Source organism: Schistocerca americana, chromosome 3, assembly GCF_021461395.2.
Source record: "Schistocerca americana isolate TAMUIC-IGC-003095 chromosome 3, iqSchAmer2.1, whole genome shotgun sequence".
NCBI lineage: Eukaryota > Metazoa > Arthropoda > Insecta > Orthoptera > Acrididae > Schistocerca > Schistocerca americana.
Genome location: NC_060121.1, coordinates 672,248,628 through 672,275,047, shown reverse-complemented (window position 1 = coordinate 672,275,047; position 26,420 = coordinate 672,248,628). Strand labels below are relative to the sequence as shown.

The 26,420-nt window shown below is 37.2% G+C and overlaps 1 protein-coding gene across 1 annotated transcript in view; it reads right to left on the bottom strand.

The window, feature by feature from the left end:
• LOC124606309 (death-associated protein kinase dapk-1-like) overlaps positions 1 to 26,420 on the bottom strand; it is a 305,618-nt gene that overhangs the window by 114,705 nt on the left and 164,493 nt on the right. The window contains exons 13-14 of the mRNA XM_047138290.1: positions 21,710 to 21,830; positions 21,233 to 21,413 (exon numbers count right to left, since the gene is read on the bottom strand). Coding sequence (XP_046994246.1) covers positions 21,233 to 21,413; positions 21,710 to 21,830 — 302 coding nt within the window. The remainder of the gene's footprint in view (positions 1 to 21,232; positions 21,414 to 21,709; positions 21,831 to 26,420) is intronic.

Genomic DNA, 26,420 nt, shown 5'->3' with positions numbered 1-26,420 from the left:
ATATGGTCAGTCATAAAGGAAGTTGCTGGTCTATAGAGACAGGTCGAGGATATAGAATCAGTGCGTAGTGGGAATGTGCGTGTTACTGATAAGTCGCATATATGTACAGTATTTAATAATCAATTTCTGAATATTGCAGGTGAACTAAATAGAAACCTAGTCCCAACAGGGAATCATATAGCGCTCTTAGAAAAAAGTGTTCCGAGGCTGTTACCTGAAATGCTCCTCCATGATACTGACAAGAGGGAGATTGAGTTAATAATTAAATCACTAAAGACCAAGAACTCTCATGGATATGACGGGGTATCTAGCAGAATACTGAAGTATTGTTCTATGTATGTTAGCCCAGTTCTCAGCCATATCTGTAACTTTTCCTTTAGGAGTGGTCGGTTTCCTGGCCGATTAAAGTACTCGGTAGTGAAGCCACTTTATAAAAAGGGAGACATTGATAATGTTGACAATTTTAGACCTATTTCTATGCCATCGGTGTTTGCTAAAGTTATCGAGAAGATTGTATATACAAGGTTACTGGAGCATTTAAATTCACATAATTTGCTGTCAAATGTTCAGTTTGGTTTTAGAAATGGTTTAACAACTGAAAATGCTATATTCTCTTTTCTCTGTGAGGTTTTGGACGGATTAAATAAAAGGTTGCGAACGCTCTTCTCTTTGATTTAACGAAGGCTTTTGACTGTGTTGACCACAAAATATTACCGCAGAAGTTGGACCATTATGGAGTAAGAGGAGTAGTTTACAATTGGTTCGCCTCTTACTTTAAGAACAGAAAGCAGAGGGTAATTCTCCACAATATTGAGAGTGGTAGTGATGTTCAGTCCCAATGGGGCACTGTTAAGTGTGGCGTTCCCCAAGGGTCGGTGCTGGGGCCACTGCTGTTTCTTATTTATATAAATGATGTGCCTTCTAGTATTACAGGTGATTCAAAAATATTTCTGTTTGCTGATGACACCAGCTTGATAGTGAAGGATCTTGTGTGTAATATTGAAACAGTAAAAAATAATGTAGTTCATGAAATAAGTTCGTGGCTTGTGGAAAATAATTTGATGCTAAATCACAGCAAGACTCACTTTTTACAGTTTCTAACTCACAATTCAACAAGAACCGATATTTTGATCAGACAGAATAGGCATAGTATAAGCGAGACGGAACAGTTCAAGTTCGTAGGCGTTTGGATAGATAGTAAGCTGTTGTGGAAAGCCCATGTCCAGGAAAATGAACTGTAAAGAAAAAAGGCATGCTACCAGGTAGAAATCATGAGAGGGATGTATATCAGATGGCATAGGATAAATTAAGAACAGATTAGCATATTACATGTATTGTGAGGCTAAGCACAAACCTTGGCTGGTGGCAAAGGACGTAGGGCCACTGTGAAAGACTATGGTGATGAGGATCAAGTGATCATGGGCAGGGCATTAGATAACATTTCTGGTAAGTATGGAAAGATCATCATTAGCAGTGATCTAGATGGTGTAATGGGATTGACAAATCAACTTCATTTTGTTATATTACACACTACAGTTGTGTTAAAAAGCATTTACCGTATTTACTCGAATCTAAGCCGCACTTTTTTTTCCGGTTTTTGTAATCCAAAAAACCGCCTGCGGCTTAGAATCGAGTGCAAAGAAAGCGGAAGTTCTGGAAAATGTTGGTAGGTGCCGACACAACTAACTTCTGCCGTCGAATATATGTAGCGCTACACAGGCATGCTTTGCAGGCACAAAGATAAATACTGGCGCCTAACCCTCTGCGTCAGTAAATAAATTTAAAAAAAAAGGTGGAAGAAGAGCTTTTTTCGGCCACTGCATTTTCATACATTATCCAACGAAGTAAATACAAATTCCGTATTGTGCATCTTCGAATGTAGCAGCATTTCGATGTACTGCGAAAATCCGACTGGCAAGACTGGAATGTTTGTAAATATGGCCAACTCTACGTTCTGAATTTTTTCCTACCTGTGAGAAGAGATGGTTTCTTATAGGAACTTTTATGAATTGTGAATTGCATGCTGTATTCTCTTCACCATAAGAATAATACGAATATAAACATTTTGCCATGTGTTCTTTCGTGTTTGCTGCTAACTCATTTAAATCCTGTCTGCCTAATAAACTACAAAACTAGAGTGAGAAAACAGCAAAAGTGGAAAAATAGATATATCATCCCATGTTTATATTCGTATTATTCTTACGCCTAATAGTGATACAGTCAGAAATAAAGCACAGCAATTGACTAGATTTTTAAATCTAAGATGACTAATTTCAGTGCAGAATGTAATGTACTAAAGAGGCGTCTGCAGAGATTTTCAAACGGAGAAAATTTTTCGCTAAACTCTCGTTCAGAACATCATACACTGTCTATTATTTGGTTCTTGTTGATCATTATCAAAGAAAGCAGGAGTGTAGGTAACAGCAAATAGCGGTCTCTTGCCATTGTTTCGCTAATGGGACAATTCCTCTCTCTCTCTCTCTCTCTCTCTCTCTCTCTCTCTCTCTCTTTTTTTTAAATTTTAAGCGGCAGTAGTGTCCAGAAAAGCAAGGAATGCCGCGAGCGGCAACAGGTCGTAAACACTCATTATCAGAATGCGACAAACAATGCATGACACAGTACAGTAATGCATTTGCAGCTTAGTGTGACGTAAACACCTATAACAAAGAGAACGGCACTGATCAGATCAAAGAAAAATAAACAATCATTTCAAACCAAACGAAGTACGCGAAAAAGGAAGGGTACTCGTATAAATACGGACGGAGCACCTGACGCATAGGGCTACCTGGTAAAGCTTAACTGCTAAGCTTACGACTCGAACCGAACTACTGTAGCTGTATCGACATTCATTCGACCTAAATTGTGTCTCATATTTCAATGGACCAACTTTGTTTCGATTTGGAGGTGCGGCCTAAAACTTTTCTCTCCCGTTGAATTTCGAGTCTCAGATTTTAGGTGCGGCTTAGATTCGGGAATTTTTTTTTTCCTTGATTTCGAGTCTCATTTTTCAGGTGCGGCTTAGATTCGAGTGCAGCTTAGATTCGAGTAAATACGGTACTTAATATAATACTAGGTTGGGTGTTGCAATCAATAATCAATATTGAAATTGTATGTTCTTTGTAGCTTATGACCATGATCTTTGGTCTACAAGGGGTTTTCGGCCACTTGAGTTTTGGCCGCAGTTGAGTGTAGTCATTTTCGAGTTTTGGCAATAAATATGTGTTTTTTTTTACAAATAAACCATGGAATACTGCGTCATGATTTCGTTAGTCCAGTGATAATTAAAAAACCCGCACTTTTTCTTGGACCCAGAACAGCAAAGGAATCATTGCCTAGACAACGAGAAGCCACATCGACAACACAGACTCAGTAGCATCAACAATGGAGACATCATGGCTGCCTCTACAAAAGTATTATACGCTATACAGCCATTAGCCACCCCGTAACGGTGTCCTTATGGAGATAGCATAGTAGAGTGGGTTCATGACAACTGGGGGCTCTGTGCTGGGATAAGACATTTATATGTACTGGATTGATGAAACCTATTTTGTAGATGTCTAGAAAAAAAAAATCGATTTTCTTGTGTCAAATGACCGTGTGGTACAAAGAAGTGCATACATGGAAGTCAAGGGAGATGAAACGAAACAGTAAAATGGACGGACCACACGAGTGAGGACCCAGACTGAAAAGATAAGTACATCTGTGTAGTGCTGTTTACTCCTTTTATTATTTTGTGTGTGAAATTTTACAAAAATGACCATTGTAAAAGAGGAAAGTGGTGCTAAATCTGAGCAGGATTGTGAAAATTTGTTAGTCTTTGGGGACGTAGACAAGCCAATAAAAACGGAAGATAAGTCACTCAAAGAAGTCGATCAAAGTCTTCATTCATCAGAATGTGAGATGTTGGACATTAAATCACTGTTACAAATGATGGAAGAATCGTTAGCTTTAAATCAAACAGCTGCAGCATGCTTACAAGCTAATGAAGAACAATTACAAAACATGATTCAGACAGTCGCGGACAGTTTTCGGGTCATAAACAGAAAACATCGTGTCTAGAGGGAGTGATGAACAAAAAAATTGATAATGTCTTACTTTGGGGTAGTAAAACTTCGCAACAATATAACCAAGACAGACAAGAAACTTAGCAGGGCAGAAACAAAGATTTTGGCGATAGAATCTAAAGTGGGAGAAGTAAATCTAGTCTGAGTAACAAAATTCAGTCTGTAAAAAATGAACTGGTCACAGATAGAGAGAAAAATGCTAAGTGTTTTGTTAGTGTTAATAGTCAAATAGATACAGTATGTGTGAATGTAAAAGCTATGGTGACAGATCTTGAAAGTAGAGTAGATTCAAAAGTAACTGTTGAGAATGATAAAGTGGAAACCGTCAGTAACACAGTAAAACTCCACGAGATTGAAACTAAGACAAATGTTAGTGAACTAAAGAGTACAGTATCAGAGTTGAACCAGAAGTTTGAAATATTTAGAAATGATGTAGCTAACAAAAATTTTTCTATGAACAGATGTACCTTATTATCCAATATCCCAGTTAAAAACTTTTCTAATGAGTATAGTTTGCACCCTGTCGACTTTCTGCAGAGTTGTCTCTACAACTTTTTGCCCAATATGAGTGAAAGTTTCAAAATTAAATTTGTAAAAAAAAAAAATTTTGGAGGGGGAGTCTTTGTCATGGGCCAATCAAAATTTTTCTATGGACATGTCTTATGCAGAATTTGAAATGGAGTTCTTAAAACAATTCTAGTCTGAAACTGAACAAGCCAGGATAAAGAGCAAGTTCTTGACTGGACAAAATTATAGGGAAACACAGGGGACTATGAAACAGTTTTGTAAATATCAATTGAAGAAACTTGTACATTTGAGTAAACCCTTTGATGAGCTCACACAGATAGACGCTTTAAAGAGAAGGTTGCCAACAGTTGTCCAATGGGATGTAGTTTATGGACCAGATGACAACATTGAACAATTTCTAAACTACGTGGACAAACTAGACAGGATTATAGACAAAGTGGGGAAACCAAAAAACTATTTCAATTACACACAGAGAGTTGGGGATCATAGTTGGGGAAACATTAATTTTAACAGCAGGCAAAACAGTAGGTCTAACAACCATAGTTTTCATCATTGGGAACAAAATAGTCACAATAGTAATATTAATTTCCATTCAAGGGAAAACTATAATTTCCATTCAAGAGAACAATCTGGGAAGAAAACAGGAATTGGTGTGAACATAGTGACCAGGATTCAAAATGCAATGGGAAGTCATGAAGTAAAAAACTAGCATGCGCTCCATTGTCGGTCCACAAGGTAGGGGCAAAAAGCATAGATAATAGATGGACGAATAACAGTGACTACACTGTACCAAAAGATACATCTGAAGTAATGAGTAGTTATCTTATGAATATGTACTACCCCCTAAACACAGTACCTGTTAAGAATGAACACATTGGTTGTAATAAAGAGCCAGAGGAAGTAATTGACTTAGCTGAATTTTATGAATAGGCAGAAACTTGTTGTTTGTCAGAGGACCTGCAGGTTAACAATTTACACGATTTAGGAATTGAAGCACTGTTGAGGGAACCAGGCGAGCAAATTGTTGACAGTGATTTAACGAGCAAAGAATTAAATACACTTGGGTGTGAAAGCAACATTTTAAGTTTTCAGGAGAGAGAAGTTGATGATTGTAGTATTTGGGAAAATGAAGTTTTAATAATACATGCTAATGGTGAGGCATATATTGTTTGCTAGAAAGAGGAAATGGAAGCATTAGGTGTGGGAAAAAATGATACGCATGTTGTAGATGTACCCAAGGATATTGTTAACAATTTAAGTGCTGTTAATGTCAGTGTCACAAGCAGCAGGTTCTGTAATCCAACATCTTATGAAGGAACCTAGGTAGATGATAAAGATTCCCTGAACAGTAAAACTGACTGTGTAAGTAGTCTACCATTTGCAATGAACAAAGGTGAATTATTTCTTTATAATATGTGGCTAAATAGTGATGCAATTAGAAATGATAGCAATTTTAGAAAAATGATTCTTAGTATGTCTCAAATTTTATATCCTGATAGGTGGCAAAATACTAAACATATTATTGTTGAACAACTGTGCCTTAGTGATGAACAATGTTATACAGATGAAAATGTTTGGATTAATGAAATTATCAATGAAAGTGACAGTGCTAATGATGTGTATGTTAATGTAATGACCATAAGTAATAAAGGTGACAGTAATATAGGTAATTGTAAGTCAGGAAGTTATTGTTTTAGTGAAATTGAAAATGATTTGTTGTATGAATATGTTCAACCTGAAAAAGGTGATTACATATGTAGTTCATTCATTAGAGTAAAAGATGGTACCTGGGAAGGCAAGTGCCTTATAGACACATGGAGTCAAGTGTCGGGAATATCTGAAATACTAAGCAAAAAGCTGAAGTGCGAGAAAGATTACTTTGAAATGCCAGTCATTGGGGTGAAAATAAGAGGTGCTACAGAAAAACATAGTAAAACTGTGAAAAGTCAAACTTCGTTATCTTTTACAATTGAGGGAGTCACATTTACACTTGGATGCCTAATTATACCAGGACTCAGTGAGGACTGTGTTCTTGGGATGTCATGGATTCGGAGTGTAGATGCAAGATTTGACTGGGGAGGACAAAAACTTGTCATAACAACACCAAAATGGGGGTTTTATCTCCACCAAGTTTGTCATATCAAATACAGTTTTGTGTCATGATAAATGTAATACTATAAATCTTATAAAAGAGAAAAGATATGTTGACAAACACATAACAGAGCTAGACTTAAGTGAAGTAGATTTCAAAACACTTGTAAACACCAAGATTTCAGAAGCTAGTGGTCTAAATGATGGGCAAAAAAAGGAACTAGAGTCTTTGTTATGGGAATACAGTGATGTCTTTAGCAACATTACAAGGAAAGTTAGTGGTTACCCACGTACTTTGCTAGTAAGGCGCCATGACCCATTTTTCATAAAACCGTATGGTGTTCCCACAGCAAAATGTACATCAGTTGAGAAAGTATTACATAAGATGGAAGTGTGTGGCATTATTGAAAGGAGTATCAGCGCTTATAATAACCCACTGGTAGTTGTGACAAAGAGAGACCCGCCAGGGTAGCCGAGAGTGCTAACGCGCTGCTTCCTGGACTCGGGTAGACGCGCCAACCCCTGGATCGAATCCGCCCAGTGGATTACCAACGAGATCCAGTGTGCCGGTCAGCCTGGATGTGGTTTTTAGGCGGTTTTCCACATCCCACTAGGTGAATACCGGGCTGGTCCCCACATTCTGTCTCAGTTACACAGCTCATAGACATCTGAACACATTCACATTATTTACGGATTCCATTAGACACAGACAGTTGGGGTACACTATTTCCGTCCTGGGGGGTACGGGATGGCAGCACGAAGGGCATCCAGCCACCCCTTAAAATTAACATGCCAAATCCGATTAACCATAGCCAACCCTGTGTAACCATGGGACATGGCGCATGCGATAGAATAGTTGTGTCAAATGGAGATGGGGGAGTGAGAATAGTTCTTGACTCCAGGCCTTTAAACAAGATCTTATACAGGGAAACAGAGCACCCTGAAAACATCGATGAGCTGTTGCACAAGTTCAAGGATATAAAATTAATATCTAGTCTAAACTTAACCTCAGGCTTTCACCAAGAACCCCTGGCACCCAACTCTAGGAAATACACTGCCTTTCTATACAATGCCCATTGCTATAAGTATTGTGTAGTCCCTTTTGGCCTGAACTCATCGGTAACAGAATTCATTAGAGCTTTAGACCATGTGCTTGGGCAGGAACTAGTATCCAAATTAGTGATTTATGTAGATGACATTTTATTAACTGGACAAGATTGGAATGAGCATGTTAAGCTTTTAAGACAGGTTTGTGAGGAACTTAGAAGAGAGGGCATGACACTAAAACTAGAAAAGTGCAAATTTGCAGTACTTGAGTTAAAATTTTTGGGACATGTCATAACAGAAAAAGGAATTTTGGCAGATCCAGATAAAATTAAAGCTATTGCAGAGTTTCTTATACCCCATAACAGAAAACAACTGAAATCATTTTATGGGCTATGTGGCTTCTACAGAAAATTTGTAAGCAAACAAAGCTTAAACACACCCTGTCTAAGTAACTTGTTAAAGAAGGACACTGTTTGGATATGGAGTAAAGATTATCAAGAGGCTTTTGACAGAATAAAAAGAACTGAATAACCAGAACCTGTTACAGAGACCAGATTTCAATTTACCTTTCTGTTTACATACTGACAGTAGTGATTATGGGCTAGGTGCCGAATTATTTCAAGTAAAAGAAGTCAATGGGGAGACAGTTCATTCCACAATTGCATTTGAAAGCAGAATGTTACTGAAGCATGAAAAGAACTGTACAGTCACAGAAAGAGAGTTATTAGCCATACAGTGGTCATTTTCAAAATTCAGGATGTATTTACTTGGACACAAGGTAATAGTGTACTCCGATCATAATGCCTTAAGCTATTTGCCAACATAGTTGCAGATGCTCTATCAAGGCTACCAATAGGAGGGGAAACAGAAATTTTTGATCAGAATGAAGAAAAACAGTTTAAAATGAGGTATATTAAAGGGGTCACAGATGATAAAGTTGTTAGATCATTGTGTGATAAAATCAGGAGGAGACAGAACTGTGATACAAATTGGAAATCAATAAAGAGCTGTTTAGGGAAAAAGAACTATGAAAAATTAGACAATTACTATAAGGCGTTTAAAGGTACTTTATTTAGGAGAACTGATGAAGACTCTGACAATTGTAAACTATGCTGGCCTGAGGATGAAGCTGAGAGGTTAATTAGGTATACTCATGAGAGCTATGGTCATTGTGGCATTCAGAAGTGTATGCAGAAATTAAAAGAAAACATATACTTGTACAATATGGCCAAGAAAGTTAGAAAAGAATTGTCAACTTGTGATAAGTGCCAACGAGTCAAAGTAAGTAACAGAAAATATCAAGGTGAAATGCAAAACATTACCCCTGCACAACCTCTAGACTTAGTCGCTGTTGATTTCTATGGGTCTCTTCCAGAGAGTAGGAGTGGCCACTGCTACATTTTTGTCATGGTGGATGTATTTTCTAAACTAATCAAGTTGTATCCTATCAGAAAAGCCACAGGTAAAAAGATAGTTACAAAAGTTGAGAAAGACTATTTCTTAAATGTGGGGAAATCAAAAGCAATCTTGTCGGATAACGGTTCTCAGTTTTTGTCAAAAGTTTGGAAAGCCTTTGTTGATAAATTGGGAATCAAATGTGTTCAAATATCTGTATATAATCCGTCGTCGAACCCAGCTGAGAGGTATATGCGCGTGATTGGTCATTTATGTTGTGCATATTGCAGTCATAAACATCCTACATGGTACAACCATGTATGAGACTTTGAAGATGTCATGAACAGTTTGCAACACATTTCCACACGATTTTCACCTTATGAAATTATGTTTCATCTAAAACCAGACAACATTATCACTGATCTTGTAGAATTTCCACCATGCACAATGATGACTATGCGTGAACATGAGGCCATAGTCAAAGAAACCATGATAAAACAGGGGGAAATTAGAAAGAGACGACATGATGGCAAGATCAAAGCAACCAAGTTTAAAGTTGGAATTATGTTTTAGTAAAATCACATGAGAAATCAAAAATTCTAACTTCTGAAATAAAGAAATTCTTTGATATATACATGGGTCCATTTGAGATTGTAGAGCATCCACACCCTAACGCATACCGGTTGGTGTATCATGAGAGTTCTCGGGCTAAGGAATTTTGATTCATTCAATTTGTATAAACAAAAGGGATAAAACTATTCTGAGAAAGTTAAAAGGTGACTCAACACTGTAAATTATGAAATGTTATGTATAAAAATTGTTTGATTTTGATACAGTTTTGTGTCCTTGAAAATGTTTATTACTTGCTTAAAATGTATTCACTGTATGAAGTGTTTGCAATGAATTTTCTCTGTGTAATAAGCTTAATGTGTTAGTTCTTGATATTTCAATATGTTTATGCAATTTGAATGATATTTGATAGTTTGTGTAACCTTCTTACACCACACTCGTTGAGACATCATTTAAAATGCAAACCACTAATCAGCACGAAATCTGTATCGCAACAATTAAGTTTTCTTTTCATTTTTTTTAATCTTAAAGGCAGACTCCTAATTACTACACACCTAAGTATTTCAAATGTCCAACTATATACCGTATTTACTCGAATCTAAGCCGCACTTTTTTTCCGGTTTTTGTAATCCAAAAAACCGCCTGCGGCTTAGAATCGAGTGCAAAGCAAGCGGAAGTTCTGAAAAATGTTGGTGGTTGCTGCCACAACTTACTTCTGCTGTCGAATATATGTAGCGCTACATTGGCATGTTTTGTAGACACAAAGATAAATACTGGCACCAAAACTGCCGCGTCATTAAAAAAAAAAGTTGGAAGACGAGCTTTTTTCTCTGCCCTGAGTTTCGACCACTGCATTTTTGTACATTATCCAACGAAGTAAATACAAATTCCGTATTGTTCATCTTCGAATGTAGCAGCAGCATTTCAATGTACTACGAAAATCCGACTGGCAAGACTGTTTGGGATGTTTGTCAATATGGCCAACTCTACATTCTGGATTTTTTCCTACCTGTGAGAAGAGATGGTTATTAATCGGAACTTTTATCAATTGTGAATCAGATGCAGTATTCTCTCCACCATAAGAATAACACGAATATAAACATTTTACCATATATTGTTTCGTGTTTGCTGCTATCTCATTTAAATCCTGTCTGCCTAATAAACTACGAAACTAGAGTGAGACAACAGCAAACGGGGAAGAATATACATATCATGCCATCTTTATATTCGTATTATTCTTATGCCTAATAGTGATACAGTCAGAAATGAAGCAGGGCAATTGACTAGATTTTTAAATCTAAGATGACTCTAATTTCTGTGCAGAATTTAATGTACTAAAGAGGCGCCTGCAAAGATTTTCAAAGGGAGAAAAATTTTCGCTAAACTCTCATTCAGAACATCTATCATACGCAGTCTATTATTTGGTTCTTGTTAATCATTAGCATAGAAAGCAGCAGTGTAAGTAACAACAAATAGCAGTCTCTTGCCATTGTTTTGCTATTCTTTTTTTTTCTTTTAAGCGACGGTAGCACACACAAAAGGAAGCCATGCCGCGAGCGGCGACAGGCCCTAAACACGCACTATCAGAATGCAACAAACAATGCATGACACAGTACAGTAATGCATTTTTAGCTTGGAATGACGTAAACACCTAAAACAAAGAAAACGGCGCTTATCAGATCAAAGAAAAATAAGCAATCAATTCAAACCAGACGAAGCACGTGAAAAAGGAAGCGTACCCGTATAAATAAGGACGGAGCGCCTGACGCATAGCAATAGCTACCTGGCAAAGCGTAACTGCTAAGCTTACGACTCGAACCAAACTACTGTAGCTGTATCATCATTCATTTGATCTAAATTGTGTCTCTATTACAATGGACCAACTTTGTTTCGATTTGGAGATGCAGCCTAAAACTTTTGTCTCCCCTTGAATTTCGAGTCTCAAATTTCAGGTGCGGCTTAGATTCGGGAAAATTTCTTTTCCATGATTTCGAGTCTCATTTTTCAGGTGCGGTTTAGATTCGAGTGCAGCTTAGATTTGAGTAAATACGGTATATATACCATTCTAAAACTTTCATCCATGATTCTACCCTTGCACTTTTACTGTGAATATGAACCGTTGTAACAGACTGACTGTAACTTTACTTTTGAAAACAATTTACTTTTTTTGTTTATCCTTGGAGTATGTGTTATAGTTTGTGATAAGACATTTTACACCCAATATGTTAATGCATTTGTATTACATGTTTATTGAATTTATTATTATTTAAAGGATCCTCTTTGGACCAGTCCATACCTGTGTAGTATCACTCAGACAGATTGTGTAAACTTCTCCTACTAGACAAACATTACCAGAAGGATAAATATGTAACCCAGCCATGTACTTCCATATAAACATTATGTAACCAAAAGGTGATCTCTGTATGTGATTTTTAGATAACATGGCATTATAATCAATGAAGCAATACAAAGAGCTAAGCTGTGGAAATGGACATATTGCAGTACGAGCAGAAATCAGACCTACTAATGGAAGTCACCTAAGTGCAGATGAACACTGTGGGACACTACTGTGAGTAGTGAGAAAAGTGGTCAACAAAAGAAAATAAAACAAACCAGTAGTTAAAAGTTACAATTTTGCAATGGTTTAATGTGAAGTGCTACAGCATTAGGGACTCTTCTAAGTGAGCATTGTAAATCTTCTTTTGTATTTCATTTACCTTAAGATTAACAATTGTATGTTTTCCTTTACTTTGTGTAACAATTTCAGTGTTAAACCAAATGTCATGCCAATCGCTATCTGCAGAAAGTTAGCGTAATTCAAAGAAAATAGACCTATTAAGAATTTTAATTTATTTAAAATCATATTCTTGGCAGTTCCATTAGTCTGGTGTCAGAATTTTGTTTGCATGTTCATACTTACAAAATTCTTGAGGGGCTATTGTAATGGAGCTGACAAATAGACCTCATTTTGTTATATTATACCGTACACTATAGTTGCATTAAAAAGCAATTTTTAATATAATACTAGGTTATGTGTTGTGATCAATAATCGATGCTGAAACTGTACATTCTTTGTAGCTTATGACCGTGACCTTTGGTCTACAATGGGTTTTCAGCCACTTGGGTTTTGGCCATGGTTGAGTGTAGTCGTTTTCAAGTTTTGGCAATAAATATGTGTTTTTGTTACAAATAAACCATGGAATACTGCGTCATGATTTCGTGAGTCCAGTGATAATTAAAAAACCCACACCTTTTCTTGGACCCAGAGCAGCAAAGGAATCATTGCCTAGACAACAAGAAGCCACATGGACAATGCAGACTCAAAGTACTATACACTATACAGCCATTAGCCACACTGTAATGGTGTCCTTATGGAGATAACTTTTCCAGCATAGTAAAGTGGGTTCATGACAATGGGGAAAAAGCAGCAACTGCTCATACTAGTGCTGGATTCGGGAAGTCTTGCACCACCACAACCACATCTGAATAAACTGTAAGGTAAATTGATGAACATTAAATTTTGAGAAGCCTCAGTGCTTGTCATAGATCTCCATACACTGTCACCATTTTCTGCACAAACAATTAAAGACAAGTGGATTCTGGGACTACAGATACCTCACAGTCTGCAATTGGAAACCCCCACTTTAATATCAATATAGTTCCTTTGTTCAGGAACATTTGTAGCATGCATGATTACAGGAATAGGCGATTTAAGAATGACAAAATCAGCTTATTCTGCACATTTTAATTCACTAGTAAGTTTTGGAATTATTTTTTGGGGAAACTCTTGAACTTTTACAGCCTACAGAAGTGTGTTACAATAATTAGTTGAAGAACACTCTGCCGAATCACCCCCCCCCCCCCCCCCAAAAAAAAGGGTACTATTTTCACAAAATTTACTGAGTTGAATCTCACTCTCACCACATTTTCTGAAATTAAAGAAATGACACACACTCTCAAAAATTAAAGCTCCCCTGGAGCTGATTTTTCAAACAAAGTACTAACGAGCTGTTCTCACCTAATATGCACCACCCTTTCAATTTCCCACATAGGCTGGAAAGAGAGAGAGAGAGAGAGAGAGGCTGTTGTTAGATTGCTCTATAAGAAAAGTGAAGTGAGAGATGCCAATAATTATAGTTTCACTGCTGACAAAATTCTGGAGAAGATAATGTGCTAGTGGAGAAAATAATACTTTATTCTTAGAAACATAAGTAGTAACTGTGTTAATGCTATTTTTACTACAGAAGCTGGGTTCAGTGACTATTTCACTTTGTAAAAATACAAGAGGCAAATCAGCAACTTAACTTAGTTTGCTTATTATTCACAGTAGGACACTGTTCCAATAATTAGTAAGACAGTACAGTGCTTGATATTTTATTTTTGTATATAAGCTACCTTTGGCTTTATTGCCTTCATCAGTACGTCTGCAAACAATCATATTTATTTAAATTTTACATACTATGTAATTTATAAAGCCTTTTTACATTGGATATTGTACTCACATCCTGACATGTAGAGGGGCATATACGAAATTTGAGTAAACTATTACTGCTGTCTGTAGTTATTGGATGTATAATTTTTTCAGTAACATTTTAAAGTTGTTCAATGATTTGATGTTGCATGTATATTATAATATGTTTTTTATTATTTTGAGAGTCATAGAAATTCAAGTATGGCAGCTAGTTGTTTACTCAAAGTTATTTGTGTGTTGTGGGCCGTTTATCTATGGAAATGTTATTGGGGGAAGACAAAAAAAAAGAAAGAAAGAAAGAATGAGAGAGAGAGAGAGAGAGGGGGGGGGGGGGGTGCATCACATGAAGAAAGGAGAAATTAAAGGTAACTTATGGTTAATGTGAAAGACAATAATATGAATGGTCAGTATGTTCTCATATTTCTTACTGATAAACTGTGCTATACTTTTAAACTAACTGACTTGTTCCATTTTATATTGAGAAATCACAATTATGATCCACAGAAGATCCAAATAATGCACTGAAACTAAACTCAGCATTATATATTATGGGAAAGGGAAGTGACTCATAGTACACACAACTTGCTAACCAATTAAATAACTGAGCAGTCAGTAGGGACAGACATAATTTGTTTTATTTCATGGCCAACTGCAGTGCTTTTTTCCCATTTTTGGTGTTATTTTCTGCCTATTTTGGTATTATTTTCACCAAATTTAACATTGTTTTTGCCAATTTTGGTATTATGAGGATTGTTTAATAAATAGTGCTCAAATAGGTTTTCCTTTTGTTAACAATTCCAACAGATGGGAGAGCCATAGTGTACCATCAAAATGATGTCTATGCAAGACACTCATTACAAGCAACGTGCTGTACTTAGTTGTGGAAAAAGAAACCATCGTGAACATCCATAAACATTAGTGCACAGTGTTGATAGTAAATGTTTGTGTGAATTGTATGGTAATGACGCAGTTGACAGGAGTGCTGTTGGGCAATGGGTACAGACATTCAAGCACCAGGAAGTGCAGAAACTGAGCTCCATGACTGGCCATGTTCAGGACATCCTGTCACAGCCACTGCTCTCAATACTTGCATCACAATTAGACAACTGGTTCTACTGCATTAGGTGAGCATTGGAAGTGTGTGTACAAATGACAAACTCTTGGATATGCAAGCTCAAGATGGGTTCCAAGAATGTTCACAACAGACCACCAGATTCAAAGACGAGCTATTTCTGCTGAACTGTTGGAGCAGATTGAGGCCAATGGAGAGGCTTTCCTGCCATAGGTCATTACAGATGATGAAGCCTGGGTACATACTTTATGCTGGAAACAAAAGGGCAATCTCTTGAGTGACACCACCTGCAATCACCCGAAAAGAAGTAATTCAAGCCAGTTCCCTCTGCTGACAAAATCATTACGACAGTCTTTTAGGATTCTCATGGATTTATTGCCAAAAGAGTCCACTATTAATTCAGAGTCTGTGTGAAGACTCTGAACAAACTCAAGAACCATTTCAAATGTGTTTGGTCTAACAAGAATCCAAGAGAAATCTTGCTCGAACATGACAATGCACACCCACACGCAAGTGTCAAGACTTGGGTGCACAACACATAATTGGGTTTGACATCAATGCCTCATTCACCCTACAGCCCAGACATGGTGCCATCAGACTTCCGCGTGTTTGGAACACTTACAGTTTCTCTAAGTCAGACACACTTTGGGATGATGAGAACATAATTCAAGTAGTGAAAACATGATTATGAGTGCAGAACAAGAGCTTTTACCAACAGGCAATACAACTCTTACAAAATTAAGGCACAATGCCATATAACATGCTGGAAACTGCGTAGGAAAATGATACATGTGAAACAAATGTTGGCTGACATTGTCATTAAATTCTAACACTGAAGAATAAATATATTCCGAGAAAAAAAATTGTGGGGCACTACTTATTGAGCTACTCTCGCAGTTATTAATGGCTTATTTTTGAAGTACTGTATGTTCCTTACTTTTTTTTATTTCAATGTTTTTCTGTGTTATGTCGAGAATGAAAATATACCTAAAATTACATTATATTTATTGGCATCACAGACACAATTTGTACATTATTAAGAATAATTTATTTACTGTGTATTAAACCCATCAAATCTAACTAACTAAAGAAAGAAAAAGTGACTTTGGAACCATACACCATTGAGTTTTTTTCTTTTCTTTTAAGCATTGTTATAACTACAAAGTTTTCTTCTGATTGTGAAACATTATGTTGTTGATCCATCAACACTTCAATATAGTGTCAGAACAGCTACCCAGAGTGTAAAGTTGATCACAAAAAACAGTCCCTCCATCACAACAACTGACATTTGGCAATGTCCTCATATTCTGCTGAGATGGAAAGTTACTTTTCCATTAAATTGTGAACTGAAACAAATCCCTTCAGAATATCTTACAAGGATGAGACCTGCCATTCTAGTTGCATGTAACAGACTCTTTGCTATTTCAATGTTAACAGAGTTCATTATCATTCCATGGTAGAAGCAAGAACCTAGAGATTTTTAACACAGACTTACATGGATTGGTGGCCATAAATGTTGATAGCCCAATTTAAAGGAACAGGCCAGTGCATTTCAGCATTTCCTTCACTTCTGCCTGAAGTAATCATTACTGTACATATTTCAAAATCTTGATGGTTTAATTGTCAAACATTAATTTTCCAACAACTATGAAGCAATATCCACTTTCAACTTGGAATACAGGTTATGGTCTTATCTGGAGGCATTAGATTTTCTGATATTTTTGCAAAACAGATGTTACCAAATGCATTGAGGTCTGGGGAGATCTTTAACACAATATATAAGCTAAACTGCATATTTTTCTAGTTCACAAGTACTACAAATCACCAAAAATGGGACTTTAGCTACATTAATATGTTAATCAACTTGGCACCTGTTCGACACATGACATCATGACAATGTCTCTCTGACATTAAAATGAAACACTGAGCATGTTTATTTCAATATTTGTTCAATATTATTTTTACTGTTTTGTGAATGATATGTGCGGTGACAATGTAACCTGTTGCATAGCCCATGGTCTAGGTTAAGTAGAAAGGTGACTAGATTGATTTACCTGTGTACAAAACTAACTTGCTGTATTTGATGTTCTTCACATTTATAATTGTATGGAAATTGATGCACCACATTAAAGGTCTCTCACAAGAACTATCATTTTTTGTACAACAATAAAATTCAATTTGATCATAAAAAACAATTAAAATGAATGCATGAGTTTCTACATCTGCATTCATACTTCACAAATCATTGTAAAGTGCATCGCAGAGGGCACATCCTGTTGTACCATGTATCAGTGTTTCTTCTATGGTGTAACATGTCAATCCTACGGAAAACATGTGCTGCTACTAAGCACTTAGGCCAATGAAAGATGTTTGTGGAAACCCAACACATTGTTTAGGTAGTCTTTAAGTACAGAACATCCAACTGTGTACACTTTGGTTTAATATATGGATAGATGAGATGTTAAAGCTGTCAGCTCAGGACACTGACAAGGGGCATCGGCGAATGTGCATCTCCACGTGCTCTGGAGGACCACATATGCTTTGGCACACATCACACAACATGATCTACAACTGAATGTATCTGGTAAGAGGCCACTTGCATTACTAATGTCCAGAAATGTCCAACAAAGCCAGGCAGGCCACTGTTTGTTCAATCCCTGTGATTTCCAATATTTTCACTAGGCCTGTTTTACAGAAAGTATTTCTGAAAGACAGAGCTGGCAAATAACTTGAGACACCATTACAAAAACCAGTGGAGAAACTGATCAAAATATAAGAAATTTGTTAAATAAGAAAGAACTTTTTGTATCATCGCAAGAAATTGGAAACCACCAGGGGACAGCATATCTGCAGTGACAAGAATTCCCTAGGCATTTATGCTGAAGGTATACCAAGGCTTTCAAAGACACACACTACCCCAACACTAGTCCACAAACAGATCTCCCATACCATTCCTCCATATACCCCTAAGCCTCCAACCACTCCTCAGAACAAGATACAAAAGAGTGCCCCCTTCGTTACCCAATACCACCCCAGACTGGAACAACTGAAGCCACATCCTTCATATGGACTTTGATTACCTATCATCATGCCCTGAAATGTGGGACAGGATGATGTCCCTGTGGAAGACCCAGGTGCAAAACCTGCCCAATCCACCCACACAGCACTTCCTATTCCAGTCTTGTCACAGGTTTATCCTGCCCCTTCAGGGGCTGGGCCATATGTGAAAGCAGCCATGTTATTTACCAGCTCTGCTGCAATCATTGCACAATTTTTATATTGGTATGACTACCAACCAGCTGTTCACCAGGATTAACGACTGCCGCCAAACTGTGGCAAAAGAAAAGTAGACCAGCCTGTGGCACAACATGCTGCTTAACATAACACACTTGATTTCAATGACTGCTCCAGTACCCAAGCCATCTGGATCCTTCTCTCTACCACTAGATTTTCAGAACTGCACAGACAAGAGTTATCCTCACAACACATTCTCCACTCCCGTAATTATCCTGGACTCAACCTATGGCAACATATTGTACCTACACTCTCCACAGAAATTTCCACCCCCTCTGTCCTATCATCTCCTCCATATTCTAATCTCCCACTCTATTTATTTGCAGCCCTCGGTCAAACCACCTGCCCATCTTTCCCTGCTCCTCCCCTTTTTTGTTCCTTTTTTACCCACCTACCTGCCCCGCAGCCTCCTGACACTGCACCTGTTGACAGTCTAGTCCCTGCTCACTCCACCAGACTGTGTTCATCTCTCTCCCCATCCATGCACTTCTATACTTTCCCCTTCCCTGCTCCCTCCAGACTGCTGCTTGCATCACATGTTATAGCTGCATTCTGGTCCGAGATGCTGGAGTTGGTGATCGTGTGTGTGAGGTGTACTTGCTTGTGTGTGTGTGTGTGTGTGTGTGTGGTGTGTGTGTGTGTGTGTCTTTTATTGACAGATTCTGTGGCCAAAAGCTTTGTGAAGTGTCTTATAATTGTGCCTGTCTGTAACTTGACATGTCTTCTTTACAGTTAGTAGCAATCTGTCTTTTCCTACACTGTTGATATTCCTACCTGGAGTTTTCATAGTTTGATTTTCCACACTATTAAAACTCTCACTTGAGAACACCACGGATCTTCACCGCTGAACATGTACATTTTAAGTTTAAACATTTGTCTATCTAGAAATTTGTTATTTAAATATGCTCCTTTGAGACCCTTAAATAAATTTAATATTAGTAATAAAAATATTTCAGTTAAAATTATAACTTTTGGCTGTGTACTTTTATTATTTTAAGAAAACATGAGACATGTACTACAGCTTCACAGTCTACATAATATGCTTTAAAAGCCCTTCTGAACAATGTTACAGATACTTTAATATACAAATGAAAATCCTATGCCTGTCAGAACAACAGTGTTTCTTGTTTTTAATCACATCTTATTTCAGTTTCAATTAAAAAACTGCCCTGGTAACAGCTCCATCTAAAATTATTTTGAATATTTCAGAAATCACTGTTCGAGCCATAACAATTTAAGCTGATTTTCTATACTGCTACAAGTCAAGCAGTTATTAAATATTTTTCCCCATAAAGATACATTCTCTTTCTAGTATCTTGAAAATTGTTGAAAATTACCTCATTTTCTTTTCTCCTCCCCCCTCCCCCCAATGTAATGCAATCCAAATGAGAAGCTTCAGACAAAGTGTAACTTTTTGAAAACTCGATGGGGCGAGAGTGACTCATGCAACTCGGCAACCAACAACTCTTTCAGAACTACGTGAACACATCGAGCATATGTAGTATAACGTATCCCAGGACAGTATTAGCCACCTATACGTTCAATTGGATGTATGAGTCAGTGTCTCCATTGCCACCTGTGGCTGCTACACCACATACTAATGTGGGTGTTTCTGCAGGTGTCGATACCTCGTACCCAGAACTGCTTTTGCTACTGATCTGTAGATGTAACCATTTCATGTACTCCATATGCCATGTTGCAACAATAAATCTTGAGTGAATTGGAAATCTCTAATATAGAATACTAATTTTTTTCTGGCAGTGTATAATGATCTGTCTCTGAATGAATTAATCTTTGTTGGAAACTGATGGCAAGGTATCAAACTGTTTTGCATGATATGGAACATTAAGTAAATGGTCAAAAGTTGGAAAATATTTTGATGTGGACAATATTTCTGCCTCCAAACAGTTTATTTAGAAAATAAAACAATTTGACCAATGATATTAGGCAAGGGAGGTTATTAATCATGACCAATAAGCAAGTGTTAAAAGTCAGATCAGCAACAGGGTGGAATTCCAGTGTCAAATATTCTCTATGAGAATTTAAATGGTGCCATTCACAATTGCAAGTCAATGTGTCATTGGAATGGGACATCAATTTCAGCCATGCCAATATCCTCAGAGAGAATGTTATGATGTTAATGGTCATGTGACCCTTTCCGCTCAACTTGTTTTCAATTATGTTGACTTTGCCATTTATTTATATCACTGCTCTGCTACAACACCTACATCTGTTGTTCGATTTTGATGTTTGTTTCTCATTATTCTTTCTTGATGCTTCCTTTCATTACTAGATAAAGAACTTTAGTCATCTGAGCATTTTATGGTGAAAAACACAAAACTACAGCAATGCATACATCTGCACTGTCTAGGAAGCATTCCATATTCAATATCTTTTATGTTAACACACACAAAAAATTCTCGAGGATGAAGAAAAGTCAGCTGCATCAGTATCAATTCCCAGTGTTTACAGATACTTGTTTGCATGGACTTGCTATAAAGAAATCTGACATACACATAATGTAAATGAAAAGTAAATAGTTTCTTCAGATACAATGCTGAAAATCAATAAAGTAAGACAAAAATCAAAGAACAAAGAGGAGAAAAAATAACACTAAAATCTGCATAAAATAACAGCAGTTACTAACAAAATACAATGAGTTTTACCTTGTCAGTAACAATGACAAAGACAAATGTTCACCTGTACGAGATGGTGCTGAAGAAGGAGACAGTCTGGCTTTTCGAAGAAGGCCTGTGATGAGACCAGCTGTCAGAGAACTGATGAGTGTTGTCTTGCCTGAGCCAGTGCGTCCTAGAAACTTTACACTAAGTCGAGATGGGGGCTTTGAAGTTGGAATCAACTGCCGTATCAGTTCATCCCTCTAAATATTGAAATAAACAAGAAAAAAAGACATTCAATACCAATAAAATGGATGCTCTGACAATCACTACATACTGTAGTGACAACTTAGTTTTGACATATCATAAAAACTTATGAAAGATGTGTTTTAAAACAAAATTTGTTCTGAAAACAATTATATGTTGCTAAAGGTCATTGATGCTATTACAACGCAGCAAAAAAGAAACTCCCATGATTGATTACGTATAATTTATATTAGGGGACAAAACTTTGGTAGTGCAAAGTTTTTTAATTAATGAATTAATATTTGTAACTTACATTTTTAAGTTTAGCAAGAAGGTTAGCAACATCATTGAAACCATGTTTTAAAGCTGTTATTTCAGCTCGTATTCCATCAGTATTCTTCTGATCAGTATTACATCCAGCAAGGCACAAACATCTGAAAAAGGAAAGAATGAAAGAAAGTTTAAGCAAGGTATATTGAAAAGGCACCAAAGAAAATTTAGATGGGGCTAGAGTGAACCATTTTGGACAACTTTATGAAACAAATGAGAAAATGTAAATGGGCTGCATTCAGTTATATTAAAATCTGTATACAATACTATTTTCATTGAAATGGTCTGCTTTCCTTATTTCCAAAATGAATATACGAGGGTTATTCCAAAAGTAAGGTCCGATCGGTCGCGAAATGGAAACGACTATGAAAATCCGATAAAGCTTTGCACAGATGTGTTGGGTAGTGTCTCTAGTATAACCCCAGTTATCATCACGTCGCTCTTCTCATTTCTGAGCTCGCAGTGAGTGCGTAAAGACGTCTAGAAAATAGTGTCTGCCGCCAAGTACGAGGGCCTGGTGAGAAATTTCGCCTGAAGCTATGCAGCCAACATGTTAGATTACCCACAATACAGTCCGCAATTGTCTCCCCCTGAGTTTCATCTCTGGTCACATGAACCGCTGTCTTTGAAGACAACATTTTGACACAGACAACGAGGTGTAGGCCAGCGTGGAGAATTGGCGGAAAGCACTGGCGGCTGCCTTCTATGATGAGGCTATTGAAAAGTTGGTACAACGCTATGACAAAAGTCTAAGTCAGAACGGCGACTACGTAGAGAAGTAGCTGAAAGGTGTAGCTAATTGTTACAAGTAAAACATTTCTGATGTTCACTGTGGTTTCAATTTGGCAATCAATCGGACCTTACTTTTGGAATAACCCTCGTAATTTACAGAAATGCTTCTAAAAATACGTAATAATTGTTGATACTTGATTTTTGTGTATGGCTTGCATGCTATCTCTTTATTATTCTGTGTTTTACTCCCCTGCAGTTCTCAAAGAGTTTGGCTTTGTCATTCTATTGATTTTAAAAATCTTAAAGAGTTCCTATTCTTGTCAACAAGTTGGCATCTGTGGCGTCCTCTTCCTGATTCTGCTTTACCTTAGCAGTGATAGTGCGCAAAATCTTTAAATATTTATTTCACAATAAATCATACTTCCCTTTATAGAAGCAGTCTGTAAATCTATGACAGTCACCAAGAAATAACTAAAAACTATTACAGTTACAACACTGCATTACATTTACATGTATTTGTCAATCACTGCTTTTCCACATGTGTCTATGATTTTCAGATAACTGCTGTAGTGCACAGTCGAGATGGCATAAGAAGATCCCTGACAGCCTGTATTGCTGTTGCCTGCTTCCTACTGTGAAGCATTAATGGCTGCAGGCAAAAACAGTAGCCAGCTACAAAGATACTTCAACATGTATCCTCTGCAAACTACTGTGAGGGTATGCCCCACTGTACGAGTTATTATGGTTTCTTCCCATTCTATTCACATACTGACCGTGGGAAGAATGATTGTCTGAATGCCTCTGAGCGTGCAGTAATTATTCTAATCTTACCCTCACAACCTCTGTATGAGCGACACACAGGGGGTTATGTATATCCCTAGAGTAATCATTTAAAGTTGGTTCTTAAAACGTTTTTAATAGACTTTCTCAGGATAGTTTATGTCTGTCTTCAAGAGTCTGCCATTTCAGTTCACTGTACCTCTATGACATTCTCCCGTACATTAAATAAACGTGTGACAATTCATGCTGCCATTCTTTGTATGCATTCAATATCCCCCGTTTGTCCTACCTGGTAAGAATGGGTTGCACAAATGATCTGTAAGTAATCTCCTTAGTAGACCGATTGCATTTCCCCAGTATTCTACTAATAAATTGAAGTCTACCACCTGCTTAATCCGACTGAACCTATGTGATCATTCCATTTCACATCCCCACAATTCGTTACACACAGGTATTTGTATGAGCTGGCTGATTCCAACAGTGACTCAATGATATTATAGTCATAGGATACTACATTTTGTGAAGTGTACAGTTTTACATTTCTGAACATTTAGAGCAAGTTGCCAATCTCTGCACCATGCTGAAATCTTATCAAGATCTGACTAAACATTTACGCAGCTTATCTCAGATAGTACTTCATTGCAGATAACTGCATCATCTGCAAAAAGCCTCATTTTACTATTGTCTGCAAGGTCATTAATATACAACATGAAAAGCAACAGTCTCAACACACTTTCATGGGGCTCATCTTAAGTTACTTCTACACCTGACGGTGACTCTCCATCCAAGATAACAAGCTGTGTCCTCCCTACCAAAAAGTCCTCAATCCAGTCAAAAATTTAACTTCATACCACATATGATTGTACTTTTGACAATAAGTGTAGGTGTGGTATTCAGTCAAATGCTTTTCAGAAATCAAGAAACACTGTATCTAGCTGGTTGCTTGATCCAATGCTTTCAGTATGTCAAATGAGAAAAGTGCGAGTAGGGTTTCACATGATCGATGTTTCCAAAAACCATGCTGGTTGGCTTTGAGGAGGTCATTCTGTTCAAGATACCTCATTATGTTTGAGCTCAGAATATGTTGTAACTTTCTACAGCAAATCAATGTCAAGGATATTGGGCAGTAATTTTGTGGATCACTTCTACTACTCTTCTTGTAAATGGGTATGGCCTGTGCCTGTGACAACACTAAGGCATTGCCATAGAGACATTTACATAATTGCGTTATGTTATTTGTTGAGGTACATCTGCGAATCTGCTGTGCCCAATACACTGAAACTGTCAGGGATAAACTTATGCCAACTCAACTATAGGATCAGTTTTGTAAGTCCTTTTCATAGAAATTTGCCACTGCTGAAAATAATAAGCAGACACTAGTTGCTTACACTTCCAACATTATTGTGGAGGTTTGAGGGGCATTATCTGGAACACTAGTTCTATCTGTTACATCAGTTGAATTAATTCCTCTCCCGTCTTGACTATCTCCAACTTTACTCTTCATCACATGAACCACTAATTCATTCACTGTCTAAATCGGTGAGATTTGATTGTAAATACCTGATGTTCTTACATTTCCTAAATATATATTTTATAGGGGTTCCTTAAAACCCCAACATATGTATTCTGCTTCAGATGAAAAAGGGTGGCCATATTTATAAACATATGTAATGATTATTACACAGCTCACAATTATGTGCAGATGTTGCATATCACTAGCCAAAACAATCTCTGCATGGTATACACAATGCAGAGTTACAAGGAGTCTTCAACAGAACTTAAAGTAAATTCTGCAATCTGAATGCTTCTGAATTCCCAGACACCATCAGTGAGCTTCACCTCAGCAATGATTGTTAAACATCATTATAATTAATAACTTCAAATGCCATATATTAAGAAAAAATAGGATCTGCTTTTAGCAGCTATTTCATCTTTGTTATCAGTTCTCATCAAGGACATGCTTGTTTATGCTCATCATTCATGAAATCCTAAAAATTTGCCTGTAGTTTCCATTTTTTTAAGATTATTAATAAATTCTCATTTCTTTATTTATTTCTTCACAAGACTTTTCTCCTGCATGTTTACACAGCTAACATACAGAAAAACTTCAAAAAAATGGTTCAAATGGCTCTGAGCACTATGGGACTCAACTGCTGAGGTCATTAGTCCCCTAGAACTTAGAACTAGTTAAACCTAACTAACCTAAGTACATCACAAACATCCATGCCCGAGGCAGGATTCGAACCTGTGACCATAGCGGTCTTGCGGTTCCAGACTGCAGCGCCTTTAACCACACGGCCACTTCGGCCGGCAGAAAAACTTCATTCATTGAAAAGCGGAATATATACTGGAACTCTCCAATGAAAAATGAGTAGTATTATAAAGTTTGATTACAAATGTTATTTCAATACAGACATGTAAATATACAGGGTGTCACAGAATAACAGGAATGTTTGAAATGAGTAGTGGCAGCCATGGGCAGGTGGCAGCACTGCGGGTTCGTGAAAGTTAGCGAGTAAACAGTCCACCATTTCAGTAATTGTGGATCAGTGAAACGGGCAACAGTGTGTGTTAGTCACAAAAATGTTTTATAAAAACAATTATAGTTTGGTAGCAGCGCAGAGGGAGTTTCGATGTTTTTACTATTTAGGACGTCATGATGCTGCTCCGTCAAAACATGCGATAAAATGTAGGATTAATAACTTTGAAGAGACTGGATCTGCCCTCAAGAAGAAACCAGCAGGATGACCAAGAAGTGTGCATTCTCCAGCGAAAATTGATGTTGTACATGAGTCTGTCTTACTGAGCCCACAGCGTTCAATTCGTAAGCAAGCAGCAGTGGTTGAAATGTTCCATCTTGATTTAAAATTTCATCCATACAGACTACAGATTGTGCAACAATTGAAGGACAACGATTACCAGTTATGATTAGATTCTGTTATCAAATGATAACAAAAATAAACAATGAATACAAATTTCTAAATAAGTTGTGGATGTCAGATGAGGCACATTTTCATCTCACAGGTTATGTGAATAAACATAACTACTGTTACCGGGCAAACACAAATCCTAATGACATTCATGAGTGCCCTATACACACTAGTAAAGTGACAGTATCGTGTGGTGTTTCATCACAGGGGATTAACATACCGTATTTTTTCGCAAATGAAACAGAAAACACA